Source organism: Tachyglossus aculeatus, chromosome 3 (genome assembly GCF_015852505.1).
Source record: "Tachyglossus aculeatus isolate mTacAcu1 chromosome 3, mTacAcu1.pri, whole genome shotgun sequence".
Lineage (NCBI taxonomy): Eukaryota > Metazoa > Chordata > Mammalia > Monotremata > Tachyglossidae > Tachyglossus > Tachyglossus aculeatus.
The window spans coordinates 1,606,855-1,634,690 of record NC_052068.1 but is presented as its reverse complement, the minus strand read 5'-3'; the positions used below and the strand labels follow the sequence as shown (position 1 = coordinate 1,634,690).

At 44.7% G+C, this 27,836-nt stretch overlaps 1 protein-coding gene across 1 annotated transcript in view; it reads left to right on the top strand.

Annotated features, from left to right (window-relative positions):
• The window catches only part of ADAM12 (ADAM metallopeptidase domain 12), a 227,376-nt gene that overhangs the window by 115,585 nt on the left and 83,955 nt on the right, over positions 1-27,836 (top strand). Inside the window, exons 6-7 of the mRNA XM_038743975.1 lie at positions 10,388-10,453; positions 19,906-19,977. Coding sequence (XP_038599903.1) covers positions 10,388-10,453; positions 19,906-19,977 — 138 coding nt within the window. The remainder of the gene's footprint in view (positions 1-10,387; positions 10,454-19,905; positions 19,978-27,836) is intronic.

Here is a 27,836-nt window from a genome sequence, read left to right as displayed (position 1 = left end):
ACACGTATTTAAAATGTATAGTTTATGTATAATAGTAATAATAATGATAGCATTTATTAAGCGCTTACTATGTGCAAAGCACTGTTCTAAGCGCTGGGGAGGTTACAAGGTGATCAGGTTGTCCCCCAGGGGACAGATGAGGCAACTGAGGCCCAGAGAATAATAATAATAATAATGATGGCATTTGTTAAGCGCTTACTATGTGCAAAGCACTGTTCTAAGCGCTGGGGAGGTTACAAGGTGATCAGGTTGTCCCCCAGGGGACAGATGAGGCAACTGAGGCCCAGAGAATAATAATAATAATAATAATAATAATAATAATGATAATAATAATAATAATAGCATTTGTTAAGCGCTTACTATGTGCAAAGCACTGTTCTAAGCGCTGGGGAGGTTACAAGGTAATCAGGTTGTCCCCCAGGGGACAGATGAGGGAACTGAGGCCCAGAGAATAATAATAATAATATAATAATGATGGCATTTGTTAAGCGCTTACTATGTGCAAGCACTGTTCTAAGCGCTGGGGAGGTTACAAGGTGATCAGGTTGTCCCCCAGGGGACAGATGAGGGAACTGAGGCCCAGAGAATAATAATAATAATAATAATAATAATAATAATAATAATAATAATGGCATTTGTTAAGCGCTTACTATGCGCAAAGCACTGTTCTAAGCGCTGGGGAGGATACAAGGTGATCAGGTTGTCCCCCAGGGGACAGATAAGGGAACTGAGGCCCAGAGAATAATAATAATAATAATGATGTCATTTGTTAAGCGCTTAGTTATGTGCAAAGCACTGTTCTAAGCGCTGGGGAGGTTACAAGGTGATCAGGTTGTCCCACGGGGGGCTCGCAGTTTTAATGCCCATTTTACAGATGAGGTCACTGAGGCACAGAGAAGTGAAGTGACTTGCCCAAAGTCACCCAGCTGACGGTTGGCGGAGCCGGGATTTGAACCCATGACCTCTGGGTCTAAAGCCCGGGCTCTTAGACTGTGAGCCCCCCCCGTGGGACAACCTGATCACCTCGTAACCTCCCAGCACTTAGAACAGTGCTTTGCACATAGTAAGCGCTTAACAAATGCCATCGTTATTATTATTAAGTGGGGAGAGGAAACTGGAGAAGGACCCATGAGGAGTGTCCAGCCTCATGCTGTGTTGCACTTTCCTGAGCGCTTAGTACAGTGCTCTGGACACAGTAAGCGCTAAATAAATGCGATTGAAGGAGTGGCGCGGTAATCAAACAGGAAAACAACAGGAAAGATGAGGCCAGCTGAACTAAATAATAATAATAATAATGATGATGGCATTTGTTAAGCGCGTACTATGGGATTTGAACCCATGACCTCGGACTCCAAAGCCCATGCTCTTTCCACTGAGCATGCTGCTTCTTTATTTATTTATATTAATGTCTGTCTCTCTCTCTAGCTTGTTATGGGCAGGGAATGTGTCTCAATTCAATTTTATTGTACTCTCCCAAGCGCTTAGTCCAGTGCTCAAAAAATACCATTGTTTGATTGATACTTTGACTGTAAACATCGGGCGGGACAGAGACTCTGTCCAACCTTCGGGAGAAGTAGCGTGGCATAGTGGAAATCAATCAATCGTATTTATTGAGCGCTTACTGTGTGCCGAGCACTGTACTAGAAAGAGCCCCGGCTTGGGAGTCAGAGGGCGTGGGTTCGAATCCCGGCTCCGCCACTTGTCTGCTGTGTGACCTGGGGGAAGCCACTTAACTCCTCTGTGCCTCAGTTATCTCACCTGCAAAATAGGGATAAAGACTGTGAGCCCCACATGGGACAACCCGATAATCTTGTATCCACCCCAGCGCTTAGAGCAGCGCTTGGCACAGAGTAAGTGCTTAACGAATACCACCGTCATTATTATTATTAACATATCCACTCCAATTTGTAATACCTTTGTATTTGTAATAATTTGTATTTGTAATAATTTGTATTTGTAATAATCCTTTCTAGACTGTGAGCCCATTGTTGGGTAGGGACCGTCTCTATATGTTGCCAACTTGTACTTCCCAAGTGCTTAGTCCAGTGCTCTGCACACAGTAAGCGCTCAATAAATACGATTGAATGAATGAATAATACAGTGCTTGGCACGTATTCAACACTTAATACCACGGTAATAATAAGAATCATTACATATATACATTATCTATCTATATTTCTATATCCATTCTCCCTCCCATTTAGATTGTCAACCCTGTGTGGGACAGGGGCTGTGTCTAACCCGATTATCTTGTCTCTACCCCAGCGCTTAGAACAGTGCCTGGCACATAATAAGCACTTAAAAGCACTTATTAACTCGTCTGTGCCTCAGTTATCTCATCTGCAAAATAGGGATAAAGACTGCGAGCCCCACATGGGACAACCCGATTACCTTGTATCCACCCCAGCGCTTAGAACAGCGCTTGACACATAGTAAGTGCTTAACAAATACCACCATCATTATTAACCTATCCACCACCATCATTGTTATTATTAACATATCCACTCCAATTTGTAATACCTTTGTATTTGTAATAATTTGTATTTATAATAATCCCTTCTAGACTGTGAGCCCATTGTTGGGTAGGGACCATCTCTATATGCTGCCAACTTATACTTCCCAAGTGCTTAGTACAGTGCTCTGCACACAGGAAGCACTCAATAAATACGATTGAATGAATGAATGAATAATACAGTGCTTGGCACATAGTCAACACAATACCACAGTAATAATAAGAATCATTACATATATACATTATCTGTCTATATTTATGTATCCGTCCTCCCTCCCATTTAGATTGTCAACCCTGTGTGGGACAGGGGCTGTTTCTAACCCAATTATCTTGTCTCTACCCCAGCGCTTAGAACAGTGCCTGGCACATAATAAGCACTTAAAAGCACTTATTAACTCCTCTGTGCCTCAGTTATCTCATCTGCAAAATAGGGATAAAGACTGTGAGCCCCACATGGGACAACCCGATTACCTTGTATCCACCCCAGCGCTTAGAACAGCACTTGACACATAGTAAGTGCTTAACGAATACCATCATCATTATTAACCTATCCACCACCATCTTCATTATTATTATTAGCATATCCACTCCAATTTGTAATACCTTTGTATTTGTAATAATTTGTATTTATAATAATCCCTTCCAGACTGTGAGCCCGTTGTTGGGTAGGGACCATCTCTCTATGTTGCCAACTTGTACTTCCCAAGTGCTTAGTCCAGTGCTCTGCACACAATAAGCGCTCAATAAATGCAATTAAATGAATGAATGAATAATACAGTGCTTGGCACATATTCAACACGTAATACCACGGTAATAATAGGAATCATTACATATATACATTATCTATCTATATTTATATATCCATTCTCCCTCCCATTTAGATTGTCAACCCTGTGTGGGACAGGGGCTGTGTCTAACCCGATTATCTTGTCTCTACCCCAGCGCTTAGAACAGTGCCTGGCACATAATAAGCACTTAAAAGCACTTATTAACTCCTCTGTGCCTCAGTTATCTCATCTGCAAAATAAGGATAAAGACTGCGAGCCCCACATGGGACAACCCGATTACCTTGTATCCACCCCAGCGCTTAGAACAGCACTTAACACATAGTAAGTGCTTAACAAATACCACCATCATTATTAACCTATCCACCACCATCATTATTATTATTAACATATCCACTCCAATTTGTAATACCTTTGTATTTGTAATAATTTGTATTTGTAATAATCCCTTCTAGACTTTGAGCCCATTGTTGGGTAGGGACCGTCTCTATATGCTGCCAACTTATACTTCCCAAGTGCTTAGTACAGTGCTCTGCACACAGTAAGCGCTCAATAAATACGACTGAATGAATGAATGAATAATACAGTGCTTGGCACATATTCAACACGTAATACCACGGTAATAATAAGAATTGTTACATATATACATTATCTATCTATATTTATGTATCCATTCTCCCTCCCATTTAGATTGTCAACCCTGTGTGGGACAGGGGCTGTGTCTAACCCGATTATCTTGTCTCTACCCCAGCGCTTAGAACAGTGCCTGGCACATAATAAGCACTTAAAAGTGCTTATAGACTTCGAGGCTGTTGCGTAGGGACCGTCTCTATATGTTGCCAACTTGGACTTCCCAAGCGCTTAGTACAGGAAGCGCTCAATAAATACGATTGATTGAATGAATGAGTGAACTTAAAAAGATCCCAGTTAAGATTATTATTAATGTATGGTGGGTTTGGGGTTTTTTGTATTTATGATACAAATATATGTTTGTACATATTTATTACTCTATTTTATTTGTACATATCTATTCTATTTATTTTATTTTGTTAGTATGTTTGGTTTTGTTCTCTGTCTCCCCCTTTTAGACTGTGAGCCCACTGTTGGGTAGGGACTGTCTCTATATGTTGCCAATTTGTACTTCCCAAGCGCTTAGTACAGTGCTCTGCACATAGTAAGCGCTCAGTAAATACGATTGATGATGATGATGATACTTGTTAGGTACTTCCTCTATGCCAGGTACTGTAGTAAGCACTGGTGTATGTACAAACTAATCAGGTTGGACACAACCAATGTCCCACACAGGGCTCTCAATCTTCATCCCCATTTTGCAGGTGAGGTAACTGAGGCCCAGAGGAGTGAAGTGACTTGCCCAAGGACACACAGCAGACAAGCGGCAGAGCTGGGACTAGAACCCAGGTCCTTCTGATTCCCAAGCCCCTGCTCTATCCACTAGACCATGCTGCTTCTCTGTAGTAGATACCCCAGCGCTTAGTAAGTGCTTGGCACATAGTAAGTTCTTCACAAATACTTTTATCATCATCATCATCATCATCAATCATATTTATTGAGCGCTTACTGTGTGCAGAGCACTGGACTAAGCGCTTGGGAAGTCCAAGTTGGCAACATTCATTCATTCAATCGTATTTACTGAGCGCTTACTGTGTGCAGAGCACTGTACTAAGCGCTTGGGAAGTCCAAGTTGGCAACATTCATTCATTCAATCGTATTTATTGAGCGCTTGCTGTGTGCAGAGCACTGTACTAAGCGCTTGGGAAGTCCAAGTTGGCAACATCTAGAGACAGTCCCTACCCAACAGTGGGCTCACAGTCTATCACTGTTGTTGGTACTGTTATATTAATAATAATTATTATTTCTATGACAGAAAGCACAGATTTCTACTCCTTGAATAATAATAATGACAGCGGTGGTATTTGTTAAGCGCTTACTATGTGCCAAGCACTGTTCTAAGCGCTGGGGGGATACAAGGTGATCAGGTTGTCCCACACGGGGGGCTCACAGTCTTCATCCCCATTTTCCAGATGAGGGAACTGAGGCCCAGAGAAGTGAAGTGACTTGCCCAAAGTCAAGTGGCAGAGGTGGGATTAGAACCCATGACAGCTGACTCCCAAGCCGGGGCTCTTTCCACTGAGACACGCTGCTTCTGCTTGAAGGGATACTGAAGTTATTACTATCATTATTGTTGTCATCATCATCATCATCAATCGTATTTATTGAGCGCTTACTATGTGCAGAGCACTGTACTGAGTGCTTGGGAAGTACAAATTGGCAACACATAGAGGCAGTCCCTACCCAACAGTGGGCTCACACATTATTATTATTATAAATTAGTCATCTGATATCTACCCCAGCACGTAATGCAGCATGCCGAGTATGATGAGCGCTTAGTACAGCGCTCTGCACACAGTAAGCGCTCAATAAATACAATTGAATGAATGAATGATGCAGTGATAGACAGGGAAATAGAAAAGCAGAAATTAAAAAAGGCCAACGCACTTTTTTGGAGACTGTCAAGCAGAATGTGTTGGCAGCGTGGTCTGATGTAATATTAGTAGGGGTAGGAAGCGCTTAGTACAGTGCTCTGCACACAATAAGCGCTCAATAAATACAGTTGAATGAATAATATGAATGAAGTCCTTAGTGTGTGCTGAATATTGTTCTAAGCCTGGAGACAGAATACACAGGAGGGGATTAGAACCAGTCCCTTGCCCTTAAGAAGCTCCCCATCTAATCAATCAATCAATCAATCAATCAATCGTATTTATTGAGCACTTACTGTGTGCAGAGCACTGTACTAAGCGCTTGGGAAGTACAAGCTGGCAACATATAGAGACAGTACCCTACCCAACAGTGGCTCACAGTCTAGAATGTAAGTGTGTGGCCCAGTGGAAAGAGCCCGGGCTTTGGAGTCAGAGGTCATGGGTTCAAATCCCGGCTCCGCCACTTGTCAGCTGTGTGACTTTGGGCAAGTCACTTCACTTCTCTGGGCCTCAGTTATGTCATCTGTAAAATGGGGATTTAATAATAATAATAATAATGGCATTTATTAAGCGCTTACTATGTGCAGAGCACCGTTCTAAGCGCTGGGGAGGTTACAAGGTGATCAGGTTATCCCACGGAAGGCTCACAGTCTTCATGCCCATTTTACAGATGAGGGAACTGAGGCACAGAGAAGTGAAGTGACTTGCCCAAAGTCACACAGCTGACAATTGGCGGAGCCGGGATTTGAACCCCTGACCTCTGGCTCCAAAGCCTGGTCTCTCAGACTGTGAGCCCCCCGTGGGACAACCTGATCACCTTGTAACCTCCCCAGCGCTTAGAACAGTGCTGTGCCCATAGTAAGCGCTTAACAAATGCCATTATTATTATCATTAAGTGGGGAGAGGAAACTGAAGAAGGACCCATGAGGAGTGTCCAGCCTCATGCTGTGTTGCACTTTCCCTAGCGCTTAGTACAGTGCTCTGCACACACTAAGCGCTAAATAAATACGATTGAAGGAGTTGCGGTTGAATGAGTGGTGAGATAATCAAACAGGAAAACAACAGGAAAGACGAGGCCCGCTAAACTAAATAAAAATAATGATAATAATAATAATAATAATAATAATGGCATTTGTTAAGCGCTTACTATGTGCAAAGCACTGTTCTAAGCACTGGGGAGGTTACAAGGTGATGAGGTTGTCCCACAGAGGGCTCACAGTTTTAATCCCCATTTTCCAGATGAGGTCACTGAGGCACAGAGAAGTGAAGTGACTTGCCCAGAGTCACACAGCTGACAATTGGCGGAGCTGGGATTTGAACCCACAACCTCTGGCTCCAAAGCCCGGGCTCTTAGACTGTGAGCCCCCCGTGGGACAACCTGATCACCTTGTAGCCTCCCCAGCGCTTAGAACAGTGCTGTGCACATAGCAAGCGCTTAACAAACGCCATCATTATTATTATTAAGTGGGGAGAGGAAACTGGAGAAGGACCCATGAGGAGTGTCCAGCCTCAAGCTGTGTTGCGCTTTCCTGAGCGCTTAGCACAGTGCTCTGCACACAGTAAGAGCTAAATAAATACGATTGAAGGAGTTGCGGTTGAAAGAGTGGTGAGATAATCAAACAGGAAAACAACAGGAAAGACGAGGCCAGCTAAACTAAATAATAATAATAATAATAATAATGGCATTTGTTAAGCGCTTACTATGTGCAAAGCTCTGTTCTAAGCGCTGGGGAGGTTACAAGGTGATCAGGTTGTCCCACAGGGGGCTCACAGTTTTAATCCCCATTTTCCAGATGAGGTCACTGAGGCACAGAGAAGTGAAGTGACTTGCCCAGAGTCACACAGCTGACAATTGGCGGAGCTGGGATTTGAACTCACAACCTCTGGCTCCAAAGCCCGGGCTCTTAGACTGTGAGCCCCCCGTGGGACAACCTGATCACCTTGTAACCTCCCCAGCGCTTAGAACAGTGCTGTGCACATAGTAAGCGCTTAACAAACGCCATTATTATTATTATTAAGTGGGGAGAGGAAACTGGAGAAGGACCCATGAGGAGTGTCCAGCCTCAAGCTGTGTTGCGCTTTCCCGAGCGCTTAGCACAGTGCTCTGCACACAGTAAGCGCTAAATAAATACGATTGAAGGAGTTGCGGTTGAAAGAGTGGTGAGATAATCAAACAGGAAAACAACAGGAAAGACGAGGCCCACTAAACTAAATAATAATAATAATAATGATGGCATTTATTAAGCGCTTGCTATGTGCAAAGCCTTCCCAGACTGAACGCCTTCCTTCCTCTCCCCCCATCCCTCTCTCCATCCCCCATCTTACCTCCTTCCCTTCCCCACAGCACCTGTATATATGTATATATGTTTGTACAGATTTATTACTCTATTTATTTATTTTACTTGTACATATCTATTCTATTTATTTTATTTTGTTGGTATGTTTGGTTTTGTCTCCCCCTTTTAGACTGTGAGCCCACTGTTGGGTAGGGACTGTCTCTATATGTGCCAATTTGTACTTCCCAAGCGCTTTGTACAGTAAGCGCTCAATAAATACGATTGATGATGATGCAAAGCACTGTTCTAAGCGCTGGGGAGGTTACAAGGTGATCAGGTTGTCCCACAGGGGGCTCACAGTTTTAATCCCCATTTTCCAGATGAGGTCACTGAGGCCCAGAGAAGTGAAGTGACTTGCCCAGAGTCACACAGCTGACAGTTGGCAGAGCCGGGATTTGAAAGCAGGGCACGGCCGGGCACGGCCGGGCACAGCCCACCACCACGAGGTTCTTTGGAGGCCTCATTTAGTAGTTAATTCTAAGAGGCTTTCCTCAGTTTCCTCCTTTCTCCGCTCCCTCTCCCTTTCGTCTCTGCGCTTGGATCCGTGACCTTTGGGCATTTGATATTCGCCCCACACCGCTTATGTACATATCTTTAAAATATAGAAGTTATTTATTTATATTGATGCCCGTCTCCTCCTCTAGGCTATAAGCTCGTTGGTGGCAGGGAAGTATTTGTTACTCTATTTATTGATTTATTTTACTTGTACATATCTATTCTATTTCTTTTATCTTGTTAGTATGTTTGGTTTTGTTCTCTGTCTCCCCCTTTTAGACTGTGAGCCCACTGTTGGGTAGGGACTGTCTCTAGATGTTGCCAACTTGTACTAGTCCAGTGCTCTGCACACAGTAAGCGCTCAATAAATACGATTGATGATGATGAACTCTGTTGTAGTTCTAATGATGATGATGATGATGGCATTTATTAAGCGCTTACTATGTGCAAAGCACTGTTCTAAGCGCTAGGGAGGATACAAGGTGATCAGGTTGTCCCACAGGGGGCTCACAGTCTTAACCCCCATTTTCCAGATGAGGGAACTGAGGCACAGAGAAGTGAAGTGACTGGCCCAAAGTCACACAGCTGACAATTGGCGGGGCTGGGATTTGAACCCGTGACCTCTGACTCCAAAGCCCGGGCTTTTTCCACTGAGCCATGCTGCTTCTCAAGTGCTTCCTAAGCGCGTAGTTCAGTGCTCTGCACATAGCGTTCAATAAAAACTGATGATGATGATAAAGATAATGATAATGATCAATCAATCAATCAATCATATTTATTGAGCGCTTACTGTGTGCAGAGCACTGTACTAAGCACTTGGGAAGTACAAGTTGGCAACATATAGAGACAGTCCCTACCCAACAGTGGGCTCACAGTCTAAAATGATGATGACCTGCCCAGAGTCACACAGCAGGTCAGTAATAAATAATAATAATAATAATAATGGCATTTGTTAAGTGCTTACTATGTGCAAAGCACTGCTCTAAGCGCTGGGGGGGATACAAGATGATCAGGTTGTCCCATGTGGGGCTCACAGTCTTAATCCCCATTTTACAGATGAGGTAACTGAGGCTCAGAGAAGTGAAGTGACTTGCCTAAGGTCACACAGCAGACATGTGGTGGAGCTGGGATTCGAACCCATGACCTCTGGCTCCAAAGCCCGGGCTCTTTCCAGTGAGCCACGGTAGCGGGGGGCAGGAGGAGCAGAGTGATGTAGCAACGAAGAGCATGGGGTAGTAATAATAATAATAATAATAGCATTTATTAAGCGCTTACTATGTGCAAAGCACTGTTCTAAGCACTTGGGAGGTTACAGGTGATCAGGTTGTCCCACGGGAGGCCCACAGTCTTAATCCCCATTTTACAGATGAGGGAACTGAGGCACAGAGAAGTGAAGTGACTAGTAGATAAAGCCTAACCCGGGGTCTCAGAAGGTTGTGGGTTCTAATCCCGGCTCCGCCACTGATCTGCTATGTGTACACGGGCAACTCACTTCACTCCTCTGTGCCTCAGTTCCCCCATCTGTAAGATGCGGATTGAGACTGTGAGCCCCACGTGGGACAGGGACTGTGTCCACCCCTATTTGCTTGGATCCACCCCGGCGCTTAGTACAGTGCCGGTGCTTCTCAAACACCCCAGTTATTATGATTATTATTACTAGAACTCGGGTCTCCTGGCTCTCGGTCCTCTGGTCCGTTCATGGGGCCCCGCTGCCGAGGTTTGTAGTTTTGTAGGTTGAATCAGCGTGTCATTTTGCAGCCCAAAAGGGAGACGCAGAAGATGGCCAAGTACGTGGAGCTGGTGATGGTCGCCGACAACCGGGAGGTAAGGCCGCGCGGAAAACCCACCAAAACCAACCGCTCCGCTCCGGGCCCCGGCTCTGCCAGCGGGTGCCGGGAAATCAGGAATACCTGACTGGAAATAAAGGGATCCGGAGCTGGAGAGGCCGGCTCCGATCAATCGATCGATCAATCGTATTTATTGAGCGCTTACTGTGTGCAGAACACTGGACTAAGCGCTTGGGGAGTACAAGTTGGCAGTGCTCCGGGAGTAGAGCCAGGCATCAGTGCTCCTGGCCTGGAAACCCGGCGCCAGTGATTAAATTTGTCAGGGCGACGCGGAAGGGAATGGGAGAAGAAGAAAGGAAGGCTCCGTCAGGGAAGGCCTCTCGGAGGAGATAATAATAATAATAATAATGGCTTACTATGTGCAAAGCACTGTTCTAGCACTGGGGAGGTTACAAGGTGATCAAGTTGTCCCACGTGGGGCTCACAGTCTCAATTCCCGTTTTACAGATGAGGTGGCTGAGGCCCAGAGAAGTGAAGTGACTTGCCCAAAGTCACACAGCTGACAGTTGGCGGAGCCGGGATTTGAACCCCTGATCTCTGACTCCAAAGCCCAAGCACTGTCCACTGAGCCACGCTGCTTCATTCATTCAGCCAGTTGTATTTATTGAGTGCTCACTGTGTGCAGAGCACTGTGCTAAGCGCTTGGGAAGTACAAGCTGGCAACATTCATTCATTCGTTCAATCGTACTTATTGAGCGCTTACTGTGTGCAGAGCACTGGACTAAGCGCTCGGGAAGTCCAAGTTGGCAACATCTAGAGGCGGTCCCTACCCAACAGTGGGCTCACAGGCTAGAAGGGGGAGACGGACAACAAAACAAAACGGATTAACAAAATAAAATAAATAGAATAAATACTTATAAATAGAGTAATAAATATGTAGAAACATATATACAGGTGCTGTGAGGAGGGGAAGGAGGTAAGGCGTGGGGGAGGAGGAGGGGGAGAGGAAGGAGGGGGCTCAGTCTGGGAAGGCCTCCTGAAGGGGGAGATGGACAACAAAACAAAGCATATTAACAAAATAAAATAAATAGAATAAATACGTATAAATAAATACAGTAATAAATACGTAGAAACATATATACATCTATCAGGTGCTGTGAGGAGGGGAAGGAGGTAAGGCGGGGGGACGGAGAAGGGGGAGAGGAAGGAGGGGGCTCAGTCTGGGAAGGCCTTCTGAAGGGGGAGACAGACAACAAAACAAAACGTATTAACAAAATGTAATAGAATAAATACATATAAATAAATAGAGTAATAAATACGTAGAAACATATATACATATATACAGGGGCTGTGAGGAGAGGAAGGAGGTACGGCGGGGGGGGAGGAGGAAGGGGAGAGGAAGGAGGGGGCTCACTCTGGGAAGGCCTCCTGAAGGGGGAGGCGGACAACAAAACAAAACATATTAACAAAATTAATGGACTAGTAAATTGGAATAGAATAGAATTTATTCATTCATTCATTCAATCATATTTATTGAGCGCTTACTGTGTGCAGAGCACTGGACTAAGCGCTCGGGAAGTCCAAGTTGGCAACATCTAGAGACGGTCCCTACCCAACAGTGGGCTCACAGGCTAGAAGGGGGAGACGGACAACAAAATAAAACAGATTAACAAAATAAAATAAGTGGAATAAATACGTATAAATAGAGTAATAAATACGTAGAAACATATATACAGGTGCTGTGAGGAGGGGAAGGAGGTAAGGCGGGGGGGAGGAGGAGGCGGGGAGGAAGGAGAGGCTCAGTCTGGCAAGGCCTCCTGAAGGGGGAGACAGACAACAAAACAAAACGTATTAACAAAATAAAATAAATAGAATAAATACGTATAAATAGAGTAATAAATATGTAGAAACATATATACATATATACAGGTGCTGTAAGGAGGGGAAGGAGGTAAGGCAGGGGGGAGGACGAAGGGGAGAGGAAGGAGGGGGCTCAGTCTGGGAAGGCCTCCTGAAGGGGGAGATGGACAACAAAACAAAACGTATTAACAAAATAAAATAAATAGAATAAATATGTATAAATATATAGAGTAATAAATACGTAGAAACATATATACATATATACAGGTGCTGTGAGGAGGGGAAGGAGGTAAGGCAGGGGGACGGAGAAGGGGGAGAGGAAGGAGGGGGCTCAGTCTGGGAAGGCCTCCTGAAGGGGGAGACGGACAACAAAACAAAACATATTAACAAAATAAATAGAATAGTAAATTGGAATAGAATAGAATTTATTCATTCATTCATTCAATCGTATTTATTGAGCGCTTACTGTGTGCAGAGCACTAGACTAAGTGCTTGGGAAGTCCAAGTTGGCAACATCTAGAGACGGTCCCTACCCAACAGTGGGCTCACAGTCTAGAAGGGGGAGACGGACAACAAAACAAAACGTATTAACAAAATAAAATAGATAGAATAAATATGTATAAATAGAGTAATAAATACATAGAAACATATATTCAGGTGCTGTGAGGAGGGGAAGGAGGTAAGGCTGGGGGAGGAGGAGGGGGAGAGGAAGGAGGGGGCTCAGTCTGGGAAGGCCTTCTGAAGGGGGAGACAGACAACAGAACAAAACATATTAACAAAATAAATAGAATAGTACATTGGAATAGAATAGAATTTATTCATTCATTCATTCAATCGTATTTATTGAGCGCTTACCGTGTGCAGAGCACTGGACTAAGCGCTTGGGAAGTCCAAGATGGCAACATATAGAGACGGTCCCTACCCAACAGTCTAGAAGGGGGAGACAGAGAACAAAACCAAACATATTAACAAAATAAAATAAATAGAATAAATAGGTACAAGTAAAATAAATAAATAAATAGAGTAATAAATACGTACAAACATATATACAGGTGCTGTGGGGAAGGGAAGATGGTCCCTACCCAACAATGGGCTCACAGTCTAGAAGGGGGAGACAGACAACAAAACCAAACATATTAACAAAATGAAATAAATAGAATAAATATGTACAAATAAAATAAATAAATAGAGTAATAAATACGTACAAGCATACATACATATATACAGGTGCTGTGGGGAGGGGAAGATGGTCCCTACCCAAAAACGGGCTCACAGTCTAGAAGGGGGAGACAGACAACAAACCAAACATATTAACAAAATAAAATAAATAGAATAAATAGGTACAAATAAAATGAATAGAGTAATAAATACGTACAAACATACATACATAAAGACAGGTGCTGTGGGGAGGGGAAGATGGTCCCTACCCAACAACGGGCTCACAGTCTAGAAGGGGGAGACAGACAACAAAACCAAACATATAAACAAAATAAAATAGAATAAATAGGTACAAATAAAATAAATAAATAGAGTAATAAATACGTACAAACATACATACATAAAGACAGGTGCTGTGGGGAGGGGAAGATGGTCCCTACCCAACAACGGGCTCACAGTCTAGAAGGGGGAGACAGACAACAAAACCAAACATATTAACAAAATAAAATAAATAGAATAAATATGTACAAATAAAATAAATAAATAAATAGAGAAATACGTACAAACATACATACATATAGACAGGTGCTGTGGGGAGGGGAAGATGGGGAATTGAGAAGCAGTGTGGCTCAGTGGAAAGAGCCCGGGCTTTGGAGTCAGAGGTCATGGATTCGATGCCCGACTCCACCACATGACTGCTGTGTGACCCTGGGCAAGTCACTTAACTTCTCTCAGCCTCAGTTCCCTCATCTGTAAAATGGGGATTAAGATTGTGAGCCCCACGTGGGGCAACTTGATCACCTTGCATCGCCTGCAGCGCTTAGAACAGTGCTCTGCACATAGTAAGCGCTTAACAAATGCCATCATTATTATTATTATTATTATGGTCCCTACCCAACAACGGGCTCACAGTCTAGAAGGGGGAGACAGACAACAAAACAAAACGTGGAGACGGGTGCTTCGTTAAGGCTTTGAAGGGAGAGAGAGACGTTTTCCGTTGGATTTATTTATTTATTTATTTATTTATTTATTTATTTATTTATTTTATTTGTGCATATCTATTCTATTTATTTTATTTTGTTAGTATGTTTGGTTTGTTCTCTGTCTCCCCCTTTTATACTGTGAGCCCACTGTTGGGTAGGGACTGTCTCTATATGTTGCCAATTTGTACTTCCCAAGCACTTAGTACAGTGCTCTGCACATAGTAAGCGCTCAATAAATACGATTGATGATGATGATGATGATTGACCTGGAGTCTGCTCCTTTAGCCCTGACAAAAAGCCACCTGTCACCACGGTCCCAGCGGGGCGGGGGATACCAGGGTGAGACGGAGCGTGGAGCACAGGGTCCCCTCCCCATCCCCCGGCCCTCCGGACTCTCTGAGTTTCTCCAGCTGGACTGGACTGTTAAGAAGAAAGACCTGGAAGACAAGGATACTATGTAAATATTATATAATATTGATAATTATGATACTTTTTAAGTACTTATTATGTGCCGAGCCCTGTTTTAAGCACTGGGGTAAATACAAGTTAGTCAAGTTGGACACAGTCCCTGTCCCCCGTAGGGCTCACGCTCTTAATCAGCCCACTGTCGGGTAGGGACTGTCTCTATATGTTGCCAACTGAATAATAATAATAAGCGCTTACTATGTGCAAAGCACTGTTCTAAGCACTGGGGGGGATACAAGGTGATCAGGTTGTCCCACGTGGGCTCACAGTTTTAATCCCCATTTTCCAGATGAGGTAACTGAGGCTCAGAGAAGTGAAGTGACTTGCCCAGGGTCACACAGCAGACGTGGTGGAGCCGGGATTCGAACCCATGACCTCTGACTCAAAAGCCCGGGCTCTTTCTACTGAGCCACTTGTACTTCCCAAGTGCTTAGTATCATCATCATCATCAATCATCATCATCAATCGTATTTATTGAGCGCTTACTGTGTGCAGAGCACTGTACTAAGCGCTTGGGAAGTACAAGTTGGCAACATATAGAGACAGCCCCTACCCAACAGCGGGCTCACAGTCTAGAAGGGGGAGGCAGAGAACAAAACCAAACATGTTAACAAAATAAAATAAATAGAATAGATAGGTACAAGTAAGATAAATAAATAAATAGAGTAATATTTATAATATAATAGAGTAACAGTCCCTACCCAATAGTGGGCTCACAGTTTAGAAGGGGGAGACAGAGAACAAAACCATTATCATCATCATCATCATCAATCGTATTTATTGAGCGCTTGCTGTGTGCAGAGCACTGTACTAAGCGCTTGGGAAGTACAAGTTGGCAACATATACAGTCCCTACCCAACAGCGGGCTCACAGTCTAAAAGGGGGAGACAGAGAACAAAACCAACCATACTAACAAAATAAAATAAATAGAATAGATATGTACAAGATAAATAAATAAATAGAGTAATATTTATAATATAATAGAGTAACAGTCCCTACCCAACAGTGGGCTCACAGTCCAGAAGGGGGAGACAGAGAACAAAACCAAACATACTAACAAAATAAAATAAATAGAATAGATAGGTACAAGTAAGATAAATAAATAAATAGAGTAATATTTATAATATAATAGAGTAACGGTCCCTACCCACCAGTGGGCTCACAGTCTAGAAGGGGGAGACAGAGAACAAAACCAAATATATTAGCAAAATAAAATAGAATAGATAGGTACAAGTAAAATAAATCAATAAATAAATAGAGTAATAAATATGTACAAACATATATACATATATACAGGTGCTGTGGGGAAGGGAAGGAGGTAAGACGGGGGGATGGAGAGGGAGAGGAGGGGGAGAGGAAGGAAGGGGCTCAGTGTGGGAAGGCCTCCTGGAGGAGGTGAGCTCTCAGCAGGGCCTTGAAGGGAGGAAGAGAGCTAGCTTGGCGGATGGGCAGAGGGAGGGCATTCCATCAATCGTATTTATTGAGCGCTTACTGTGTGCAGAGCACTGTACTGAGCGCTTGGGAAGTACAAATTGGCAACATACATTCCAGGCCCGGAGGATGACGTGGGCCGGGGGTTGACGGCGGGACGGGCGAGAACGAGGCTTAACGGTGAGGAGATTAGCAGCAGAGGAGCGGAGGGTGCGGGCTGGGCTGGAGAAGGATTACAATATGTAAATATTATATAATATTGATAATTATGATACTTGTTAAGTGCTTATTATGTGCCAAGCCCTGTTCTAAGCACTGGGGTAAATACAAGTTAGTCAAGTTGGACACAGTCCCTGTCCCCCATAGGGCTAACGCTCTTAATCAGCCCACTGTTGGGTAGGGACCGTCTCTATATGTTGCCAACTTGTACTTTCCAAGCGCTTAGTACAGTGCTCTGCACACAGTAAGCGCTCAGTAAATATGATTGATTGATTGATTAGTACAGTGCTCTGCACACAGTAAGTGCTCAATAAATATGACTGATTGATTAATTGATTAATCCCCATTTGACAGGCCCTACTGACAGCTCCAAGGCCCTACTGAGAGCTCACCTCCTCCAGAAGGCCTTCCCAGACTGAGCCCCCTCAATCAATCAATCAATCGTATTTATTGAGTGCTTACTGTGTGCAGAGCACTGTACTAAGCGCTGGGGAAGTACGAGATGGCAACATATAGGGACAGTCCCTACCCAACAGTGGGCTCACAGTCCTTCCTCTCCACCTCCTCCCCCTCTCCATCCCCCCCGCCTTACTTCCTTCCTTTCTCCACAGCACCTGTATATATATATATATATTTGTACATATTTATTACTCCATTTATTTATTTTACTTGTACAGATTCTATTTATTTGATTTGGTTAATATGTTTTGTTTTGTTCCCTGTCTTCCCCTTCTAGACTGTGAGCCCACTGTTGGGTGGGAACCGTCTCTATGTGTTGCCAACCTGTACTTCCTAAGCGCTTAGTACAGTGCTCTGCACACAGTAAGCGCTCAATAAATATGATTGAAGGAATGAATGAATGAATGAATGAATGAATGACAGGGGAGGGAACTGAGGCCCAGAGAATGATAATAATAATAATAATAGTGGTGGTATTTGTTAAGGGCTTACTATGTGCCAAGCACTGTTCTAAGCATTGGGGTAGATACAGGGTGATCAGGTTGTCCCAAGTGGGGCTCACAGTCTTAATCCTTATTTTGCAGATGAGGGAACTGAGGCCCAGAGAAGTGAAGTGACTCGCCCCAGGTCACACAGCCGACATGAAGCAGCATGGCTTAGTGGAAAGAACATGGGCTTGGGAGTCGGAGGACCTGGGTTCTAATCTTGGCTCTGCCACTTTCATTCAATCGTATTTATTGAGTGCTTACTGTGTGCAGAGCACTGTACTAAGCGCTTGGGAAGTCCAAGTTGGCAACATATAGCGCCGGTCCCTACCCAACAGCGGGCTCACAGTCTAGAAGGGGGAGACAGACAGCAACACAACACATATTCACAAAATAAAATAAATAGAATAGTAAATATGTCCAAGTAAAATAGACTAATAAATCTGTCCAAACATATTCATTCATTCATTCAATCGTATTTATTGAGCGCTTACTGTGCGCAGGGCACTGAACTAAGCGCTTGGGAAGTCCGAGTTGGCAACATCTAGAGACGGTCCCTACCCAACAGCGGGCTCAAAGTCTAGAAGGGGGAGACAGACAACACAACAACGCATATTAACAAAATAAAATAAATAGAATAATAAATATGAACAAGTAAAATAAATCCAGTAATAAATCTGTCCAAACATATTCATTCATTCATTCATTCAATCGTATTTATTGAGTCTTCTAGACTGTGAGCCCACTGTTGGGCAGGGACCGTCTCCACATGTTGCCAACCTGTACTTCCCAAGCGCCTAGTACACTTGTCATCTGTGTGACTTTGGGCAAGTCATTAACTTCTCTGTGCCTCAGTTCCCTCATCTGTAAAATGGGGATTAAGACTGTGAGCCCCACGTGGGACAACCTGATTACCTTGTATCTACCCCAGCACTTAGAACAGTGCATGGCACATAGTAAGCGCTCTAGACTGTGAGCCCGCTGTTGGGTGGGGACAGTCTCTATATGTTCCCAACTAGTACTTCCCAAGCACTTAGTACAGTGCTCTGCACACAGTAAGCGCTCAATAAATACGATTGAATGAATGAATGAAGTGCTTAACAAATATCATTATTATTATTTACAGTAACAATATTAACAGTATTATTATTGATAATAATAATAATCCCTGCTCCACCACTTGTCCACTGTGTGTGACCTTAGGCAAGTCATTTATCTAATCTGGGCCTCAGTTACCCTATCTGTAAAATGGGAATTAAGACTGTTAGCCCCCTGTGGGAAAGATACTCTGCCCAACCTGATTAACTTGTATCTATCCCAGCACTTTGAATAGTTCTTGCAACATAGTAATTGCTTAACAAATTGCTTAACAAACTTTTAGACTTTGAGCCCACTGTTGGGTAGGGACTGTCTCTCTATGTTGCCAACTTGTACTTCCCAAGCGCTTGCTCCAGTGCTCTGCACACAGTAAGCGCTCAATAAATACGATTGATTGATTGATTGATTAACAAATACCACAATTCTCATTACTATCATGGTTATTATTATTATTATTTCCAGAACCCTCACCCACACTCTCTACCCTTACACCAGATCTGAAGCACTGTTGTAGCCCCTCTCGCCCCCCACCACCATCCCCACCCTACGGAGAAGCAGCGTGGCTCAGTGGAAAGAGCCCGGGCTTCGGAGTCAGAGGTCACGGGTTCAAATCCCAGCTCCGCCACTTTTCAGCTGTGTGACTTTGGGCAAGTCACTTCACTTCTCTGGGCCTCAGCTCCCTCATCTGGAAAATGGGGATGAAGACTGTGAGCCCCACGTTGGACAACCTGGTCACCTTGTAACCTCCCCAGCGCTTAGAACCGTGCTTCGCACGTAGTAAGCGCTTAATAAATGCCATTATTATTCATCATCGATCGTATTTATTGAGCGCTTACTATGTGCAGTGCACTGTACTAAGCGCTTGGGAAGTACAAATTGGCAACATATAGAGACAGTCCCTACCCAACAGGAATTGGGTATTATGATTATTATTATTACCCTCAAGTCCTTCCCATCTCCCCCACCCTCCCTGTCTCCCTCCAACCCTGTCTCCTTCCCCTCCATGCCTCTTTCCCCTTATGACCCCCATTCGCAGCCCCCCAGACCACAAAACACTTCACCATTTTCAGGAGGGGAACGAAAGCATCATCCAAAGCGCTTTTAAGTGCTTAGTACTGTGTTCTGCACACAGTAAGCGCTCAATAAATACGATTGATTGATGGATTGATCCAAAGCCCCAAAACAAGCAGTTCACCCTCTCCCAGAGGGGCTCTCTCCAGTCCATCCCCACCGCCCCCGTCCCCTACAGTCCCCGTTTCCCGGGTCTGGTGGAGGGTCCGGAGGGGCTGACCACTGCTGCTAACGCGGGCATCGCCCTGTGACCCGTTAAGTTTCAGAGGCAAGGGAAGGACGTTGAAAAAGTGAAGCAGCGACTCATCGAGATGGCCAACCACGTGGATAAGGTGAGGCCCCGCTTCCCGGCCCGCCATTCCTTCAGTCGTATTTAGGCCCTGCTTTCCGTCAATCGTACGGATCGACGGAAATATCGTACGGATTGAAGGAAATACGATTCCCGCGATCGCATTTCAGCCGGATGTACCGAGCGCGTGCTGCGTGCGGAGCACCGGAGAGTACAATGGAACAATAAAGAGACACATTCCCTGCCCTCATCGAGCTGACGGTCTAGATGGGGAGACAGACGTTACTAGAAATAAGTAAATTGCAGATACGGACATGAAGGCCCGTGGCAGGGGGAGGGCTGAACTGGGAACACCCAGGTTTGGTCCAGTGCAGAGAAACCAGCTCTAGAGAAGCAGCATGGCTCATTCATTCATTCATACATTCATTCAATCATTTATCAATCAATCAATCGTATTTATTGAGCGCTTACCGTGTGCAGAGCACTGTACTAAGCACTTGGGAAGCCCAAGTTGGCAACATATAGAGACGGTCCCTACCCAACGGTGGGCTCACAGTCTAGAAGGCGAGCACTTACCGTGTGCAGAGCACTGTACTAAGCGCTTGGGAAGTCCAAGCTGGCAACATATAGAGACGGTCCCTACCCAACAGCGGGCTCGCAGTCTAGAAGGGGGAGGCAGACAACAAAACAAAACAGATTAACGAAATAAAATAAATAGAATAAATATGCTCAGTGGTAAGAGCCCGGGCTTTAGAGTCAGAGGTCAAGGGTTCAAATTCCGGCTCTGCCAATTGTCAGCTGTGTGACTTTGGGCGAGTCACTTCACTTCTCTGGGCCTCAGTTCCCTCAGCTGTAAAATGGGGATGAAGACTGTGAGCCCCCCGTGGGACAACCTGATCACCTTGTAACCTCCCCAGCTCTTAGAACAGTGCTTTGCACATAGTAAGTGCTTAATAAATGCCATTATTATTATTATTATTATTACCAGAATGCCTGGGTTCCCAATCAATCAATCAATCAATCAATCGTATTTATTGAGCGCTTACTATGTGCAGAGCACTGTACTAAGCGCTTGGGAAGTACAAATTGGCATCACATAGAGACAGTCCCTACCCGATAGTGGGCTCACAGTCTAAAAGGGGGAGACAGAGAACAGAACCAAACATACCAACAAAATAAAATAAGTAGGATAGAAATGTACAAGTAAAATAAATAAATAAATAAATAAACAGAGTAATAAATATGTACAACCATATATACATATATACAGGTGCTGTGGGGGGGGGGAAGGCGGTAAGGCGGGGGGATGGAGAGGGGGACGAGGGGGAGAGGAAAGAAGGGGCTCAGTCTGGGAAGGCCTCCTGGAGGAGGTGAGCTCTCAGCAGGGCCTTGAAGGAAGGAAGAGAGCTAGCTTGGCGGATGGGCAGAGGGAGGGCATTCCAGGCCCGGGGGATGACGTGGGCCGGGGGTCGATGGCGGGACAGGCGAGAGCGAGGTACAGTGAGGAGATTAGTGGTGGAGGAGCGGAGGGTGCGGGCTGGGCAGTAGAAGGAGAGAAGGGAGGTGAGGTAGGAGGGGGCGAGGTGATGGAGAGCCTTGAAGCCCAGGGTGAGGAGTTTCTGCCTGATGCGCAGATTGATTGGTAGCCATTGGAGGTTTTTGAGGAGGGGAGTGATATGTCCAGAGCGTTTCTGGACAAAGATAATCCGGGCAGCAGCATGAAGTATGGATTGAAGTGGAGAGAGACACGAGGATGGGAGATCAGAGAGAAGGCTAGTGCAGTAGTCCAGACGGGATAGGATGAGAGCTTGAATTAGCAGGGTAGCGGTTTGGATGGAGAGGAAAGGGCGGATCTTGGCAATGTTGCGGAGCTGAGACCGGCAGGTTTTGGTGACGGCTTGGATGTGAGGGGTGAATGAGAGTTCCCAACCCAGTTCTTCCTGGAACTAATGTGGGCAAAGGTGCCCTTCGGAACTCTTTGTTCTTTTTGTTCTGACGATTTGGACACCTGTCTACATGTTTTGTTTTGTTGTCTGTCTCCCCTTCCTAGACTGTGAGCCCGTTGTTGGGTAGGGACCATCTCTATATGTTACCAACTTGTACTTCCCAAGCGCTTAGTACAGTGCTCTGCACACGGTAAGCGCTCGATGAATACGATTGAATGTATGAATGAATGACTCAGGGCCCCACAGGAATCCAATAGCACCAGTGGCAGCCCCCAGCCCACTTCTCTATTCAGTGGATTGGCAGGGAGACTGTGGCATCGAGGCCCATCCGTCATTCCTGACAGGAAGCATTGGAAAATTGCCAATGGATGGGAGCGTAGAGGGCGTCCGGTCGACCTTCTGGTCCGGCGGCAGGAAGGCAGAGCGGTTGACCCCACAGGGGCCAGATTCGCTCCTCAAGGTCCAGGCCGCAGCGGCCGGCCCACCTCCCCACCCTCATCAGGACCGCTGCTGCTTTATTCCAAACAAAATGCATTCGTTCATTCTTTCAATCGTATTTTTTGAGCACTTACTGGGTGCAGAGCACTGTACTAAGCGCTTGGGAGAGTACAATAGAACAATAAACAGCCACATTTCCTGCCCACAGGGAGCTCACAGTCTAGAGGAGTGCCCTGGGGGCCAGCCTGCTCCTGGTCCGGCTCAGAAGGACGTTTCAAGTCCATCAGCATTGGCCCGGGAATCTGGATACGCTTCCCGGAGGCTCGGATTAATTTCGATCCGGGAAGATCCGGGCACATTCCACGTGCAGAACTCCGCACTGAGTCCCCGTCACGTGCAGAGTGTTGAACTGAGAACCTGAGGAGCCGTGTGGCCTAGCGGTTACAGCCCGGGCCTTGGAGTTAGAAGGATCTGGGTTCTAATCCTGGCTCCACCATTTGTCTGCTGGGTGACCTTGGGCAAGTCACGTCACTTCTCTGGGCCTCAGTTCCATCATTTGGAAACTGGGGGATTGAGACTCTGTAGGGCAGGGAATGTGTCTAACATGATTAGCTTGAATCTACCCCAGTGCCTGGTACATAGCAAGCACTTAAAAATACCGCAGTTATTATTGCTATTATTATTGTCATTAGAGCGTGAACATTAGGGGTGACTACTGGATGCCTCCTGTGTGCAGAGTTCTTTACTGGGCACCTGGGAGATTAATAATAATAATAATAATAATAACAATAATAATAATAATAGTATTTGTTAGGTGCTTACTATGTGCCTGTGTGACCTTGGGCAAGTCACTTAACTTCTCTGAGCCTCAGTTACCTCATCTGTAAAATGGGGATTAAGACTGTGAACCCCACATGGGACAACCTGATCACTTTGTATCCCCCCCCCCAGCACTTAGAACAGTGCTTTGCACATAGTAAGCGCTTAACAAATGCCAACATTATTATTATTATTATTATTATTATTATTATTATTATTATAATGTGCCTGTTATATGTGAAAGGATTTCTGATTGACAAAATCCTTCTTGAACAATTTTAAAAGGAAAACAAAAGGTAAGATTGAAAAGTGGCATGTTCGGATTTAGACCATTAAAAGAAATAAGACACATTTCTCCATTTGGTGGTTTGGCTGGTAGGATCTGTTACCCTGTATTTTCCCATGGAGTATTGCTGGTGTATCTGGAGAAGGGTTGTGTTGAGAAGAGGAACAAGTATGGGTCACCGTCTTGGTTCAGACAAAGATGAGCATGTGGTTAATTGGGACAGTGATGGATAATATAGTTTCAGCCTCCCAAAAACATTTTTTTGAATGAATCATCCTAATATGCCTCCTTTCTCAAGGGTGTATGTACTACTGAGAGCATTGAGGTGTGGACTTGGTAGTTTCATGCAAAATGTGACATAAAATGATGAATAATAAGTAAATAAATAATAAATAAATAATAAGTAAAATAGCACATGAGCAGGCTTTCCTGTAACCAGCTCCACTGTGCCAAGAAACATTAGGGAAGTAGCGTGGCCTAGTGGAAAGAGCATTGGCTTGGAGGTCGGAGGACCTGAGTTCTAATCCTGGCTGTGCCATATGTCTGCTCTTTGACCTTGGGCAAGTCACTTGACTTCTGTAGACCTCAGTTGCCTCATCTATAAAATGGGGACTAGGACTTTGAGCCCCATGTGCGACGGAGACCGCGTCCAACCTGATCAGGTTGTATCTACCCCAGCTCTTAGTACGGTGCCTGGCACAAGGTAAGCGCTTAATATACCCAGACTGAGCCCCCTCCTTCCACCCCCCCTCCCCATCCTCCCCGCCTTACCTCCTTCCCCTCCCCACAGCACCTGTATATATGTTTGTACAGATTTATTACTCAATTTTACTTGTACATGTTTGCTAGTCTATTTATTTTATTTTGTTAATATGTTTTGTTTTGTTGTCTGTCTCCCCCTTCTAGACTGTGAGCCCGCTGTTGGGTAGGGACCGTCTCTAGATGTTGCCAACTTGTACTTCCCAAGCGCTTAGTACACTGCTCTGCACACAGTAAGCACTCAATAAATACGATTGAATGAATGAATGCAAAGCACTGTTCTAACCGCTGGGGAGGATTTAAAGTGATCAGGTTGTCCCACGTGGGGCTCACAATCTTATTCCCCATTTTACAGATTAGGTAACTGAGGCCCAGAAAAGTTAAGTGACTTGCCCTAAATCACACAGCTGACAGTTGGCGGAGCCGGGATTTGAACCCATGACCTCTGACTCCCAAGCCCGTACTCTTTCCACTGAGCCACACTACCAATCAATCAATCAATAAATCGTATTTATTGAGCACTTACTGTGTGCAGAGCACTGTACTAAGCGCTTGGGAAGTACAAGTTGGCAACATATAGAGACAGTCCCTATCAGAAGATCACCTGCCGTCAAGTTTGTTTGGTTTTTGATGGTGTTCGTTGAGCATTTACTATGTCGCAGACACTGTACTAAGTGCTGAGATAGACATAAGATAGTCATGTTGGACACAGTCCAACATGACTCATGGAGCTCGCAGTTTTCATCCCCATTTTACAGATGAGGTCGCTGAGGCCAGAGAAGTAAGTGACTTGCCCAAGGTCACAGAACAGACAAGGGGTGGAGTCAGGATTAGAACCCAGGTCCTTCTGACTCCCAAGCCCACGCTCTATCTACTAGGCCAGGCTGCTTCTCTTCAATTACTTATACTGTAACAGGGAAGGTGGGCATGCCTAAATTATTTATTCATTCAATTGTATTTACCATTAATGGGAGCAGGAGGAAGAAGAGGGAAGGAAGAAGAGAGGTAGGATAAGTAGAGGATGTGGATATCCTCATCAATGGTATTTATTGAGTGTATACTATGTGCAGAGCATTGTACTAAATGCTTGGGAGAGCACGGTACAACAGAGTTGTCAGACACTCCGTGCCCATAAGGAGCTTACAGTCTAGAGGGGGAGACAGACACTAATATAATAATAATAATAATAATAATTAATAATAATAATAATAATAATGGTATTTGTTAAGCGCTATGTGTGAAGCACTGTTCTAAGCACTGGGGGGATACAAGGTGATCAGGTTGTCCCATGGGGGGCTCACAGTCTTAATCCCCATTTTACAGATGAGGGAGCTGAGGCTCAGAGAAGTGAAGTGACTCGCCCAAGGTCACACAGCAAACATGTGCTGGAGCTGGGATTAGAACCCATCACCTCTGACTCCCAAGCCCTTGCTCTTTCCATTGAGCCATACTGCTTCTCCTGCTGTGAGCCCCATGTGGGACAACCTGATTGCCTTTTGTCTACCCCGGCACTTGACACATAGTAAGCGCTTAACAAATAGCATCATTATTATTAGTAGTAGTAGTAGTAGCAGTAGTAGTAGTAGTAGTAGTAGTAGAAGAAATAATAATAATAATAATAAAAATGGCATTTATTAAGTGCTTACTATGTGCGAAGTACTGTTCTAAGCACTGGGGGGATACAAGGTGATCAGGTTGTCCCATGGGGGGCTCACAGTCTTAATCCCCATTTTACAGATGAGGGAACTGAGGCTCAGAGAAGTGAAGTAACTTGCCCAAGGTCACACAGCAGACATGTGCTGGAGCCGAGATTAGAACCCATGACCTCTGACTCCCAAGCCCAGGCTCTTTCCATTGAGCCACACTGCTTCTGCTACTGTGAGCCCCATGTGGGACAACCTGATTGCCTTTTCTCTACCCCGGCACTTGACACATAGTAAGCGCTTAACAAATACGAGCATTATTATTAGTAGTAGTTGTAGTAGTAGTAGTAATAATAATAATAATAATGGCATTTATTAAGCGCTTACTATGTGCAAAGCACTGTTCTAAGTGCTGGTGAGGTTACGAGGTGATCAGGTTGTCCCATGGGGGGGCTTACAGTCTTCATCCCCATTATACAGATGAGAGAACTGAGGCCCAGAGAAGTGAAGTGACTTGCCCAAAGTCACCCAGCTGACAATTGGCAGAGCAGGTATTCGAACCCATGACCTCTGACTCCAAAGCCCGGGCTCTTTCCACTGAGCCACAGTAATAGTATTACCCCAGTGGTTAGAACGGTGCTTGGCACACAGTAAGAGCTTAACAAAAACCATCATTATTATTACTGTTATTACTATAATTTAAAGGTATGTACGTAAGTGCTGTGAGGTTGGGGTGAATATTAAAAGCCCAAAGGTCACAGACCCAAGTGCGTATTCGTTCAGTCATATTTATTGAGCGCTTACTGTGTGCAGAGCAGTGCACTAAGCGCTTGGGGAGTACAAGTTGGAAACATAGAGAGATGGTCCCTACCCAACAGCGGGCTCACAGTCTAAAAGCAGAAGGGAGAAGGGCGAGCGAGCCGAGAAAAAGAAGGCTTAATTGGGGAAGGTGACTGGCCCCATAAACTCTAGACTGTAAACTCTTTCATTCAATCGTATTTATTGAGCGCTTACTGTGTACAGAGCACTGGACTAAGTGCTCAGGAGGTACAAGTCGGCAACATATAGAGACGGTCCCTACACCATAGAAAGCTTACAGTCTAGAAGGGGGAGACAGACAACGAAACAAAACATGTGGACAGGTGTCAAGTCATCAGAATAAATAGAAATAAAGCTAGATGCACATCATCAACAAAATAAACAGAATAGTAAATATGTCCAAGTAAAATAAATAGAGTAATAAATCTGTATAAACATATATACAGGTGCTGTGGAGAGGGGAAAGAGGTAGGGCGGGAGGGATGGGGAGGAGGAGGGGAAAAAGGGGGCTCAGTCTGGGAAGGCCTCCTGGAGGAGGTGAGCTCTCAGCTGTCTTTGTGGGTGGGGCTCCTGTCAACTGACTCTGGTGTATTGTCCTCTCCCAAGCTCTCAATACAGTGCTCTGCACACAGTAACTGTTCAATGAATATGATTGAATAAATGATGAAATTCCATCGGTTGATTGATGGAAAGTGAGCGAGGGGTGGGCATGAATATGATTGAATAAATGAATGAAATGCCATCGGTCGATTGATGGAAAGTGAGTGAGGGGCGGGCATGAATATGATTGAATAAGTGAATGAAATGCAATCGGTCGATTGATGGAAAGTGAGCGAGGGGCGGGCATGAATATGATGGAATAAATGAATGAAATGCCATCGGTTGATAGATGGAAAGTGAGCAAGGGGCGGGCATGAATATGATGGAATAAATGAACGAAATGCCATTGCTCAATTGATGGAAAGTGAGTGAGGGGCAGGCATGAATATGATAGAATAAATGAATGAAATGCCATCGGTCGATTGATGGAAAGTGAGCGAGGGGTGGGCATGACTATGATTGAATAAATGAATGAAATGCCATCGGTCGATTGATGGAAAGTGAGTGAGGGGCGGGCATGAATATGATTGAATAAGTGAATGAAATGCAATCGGTCGATTGATGGAAAGTGAGCGAGGGGCGGGCATGAATA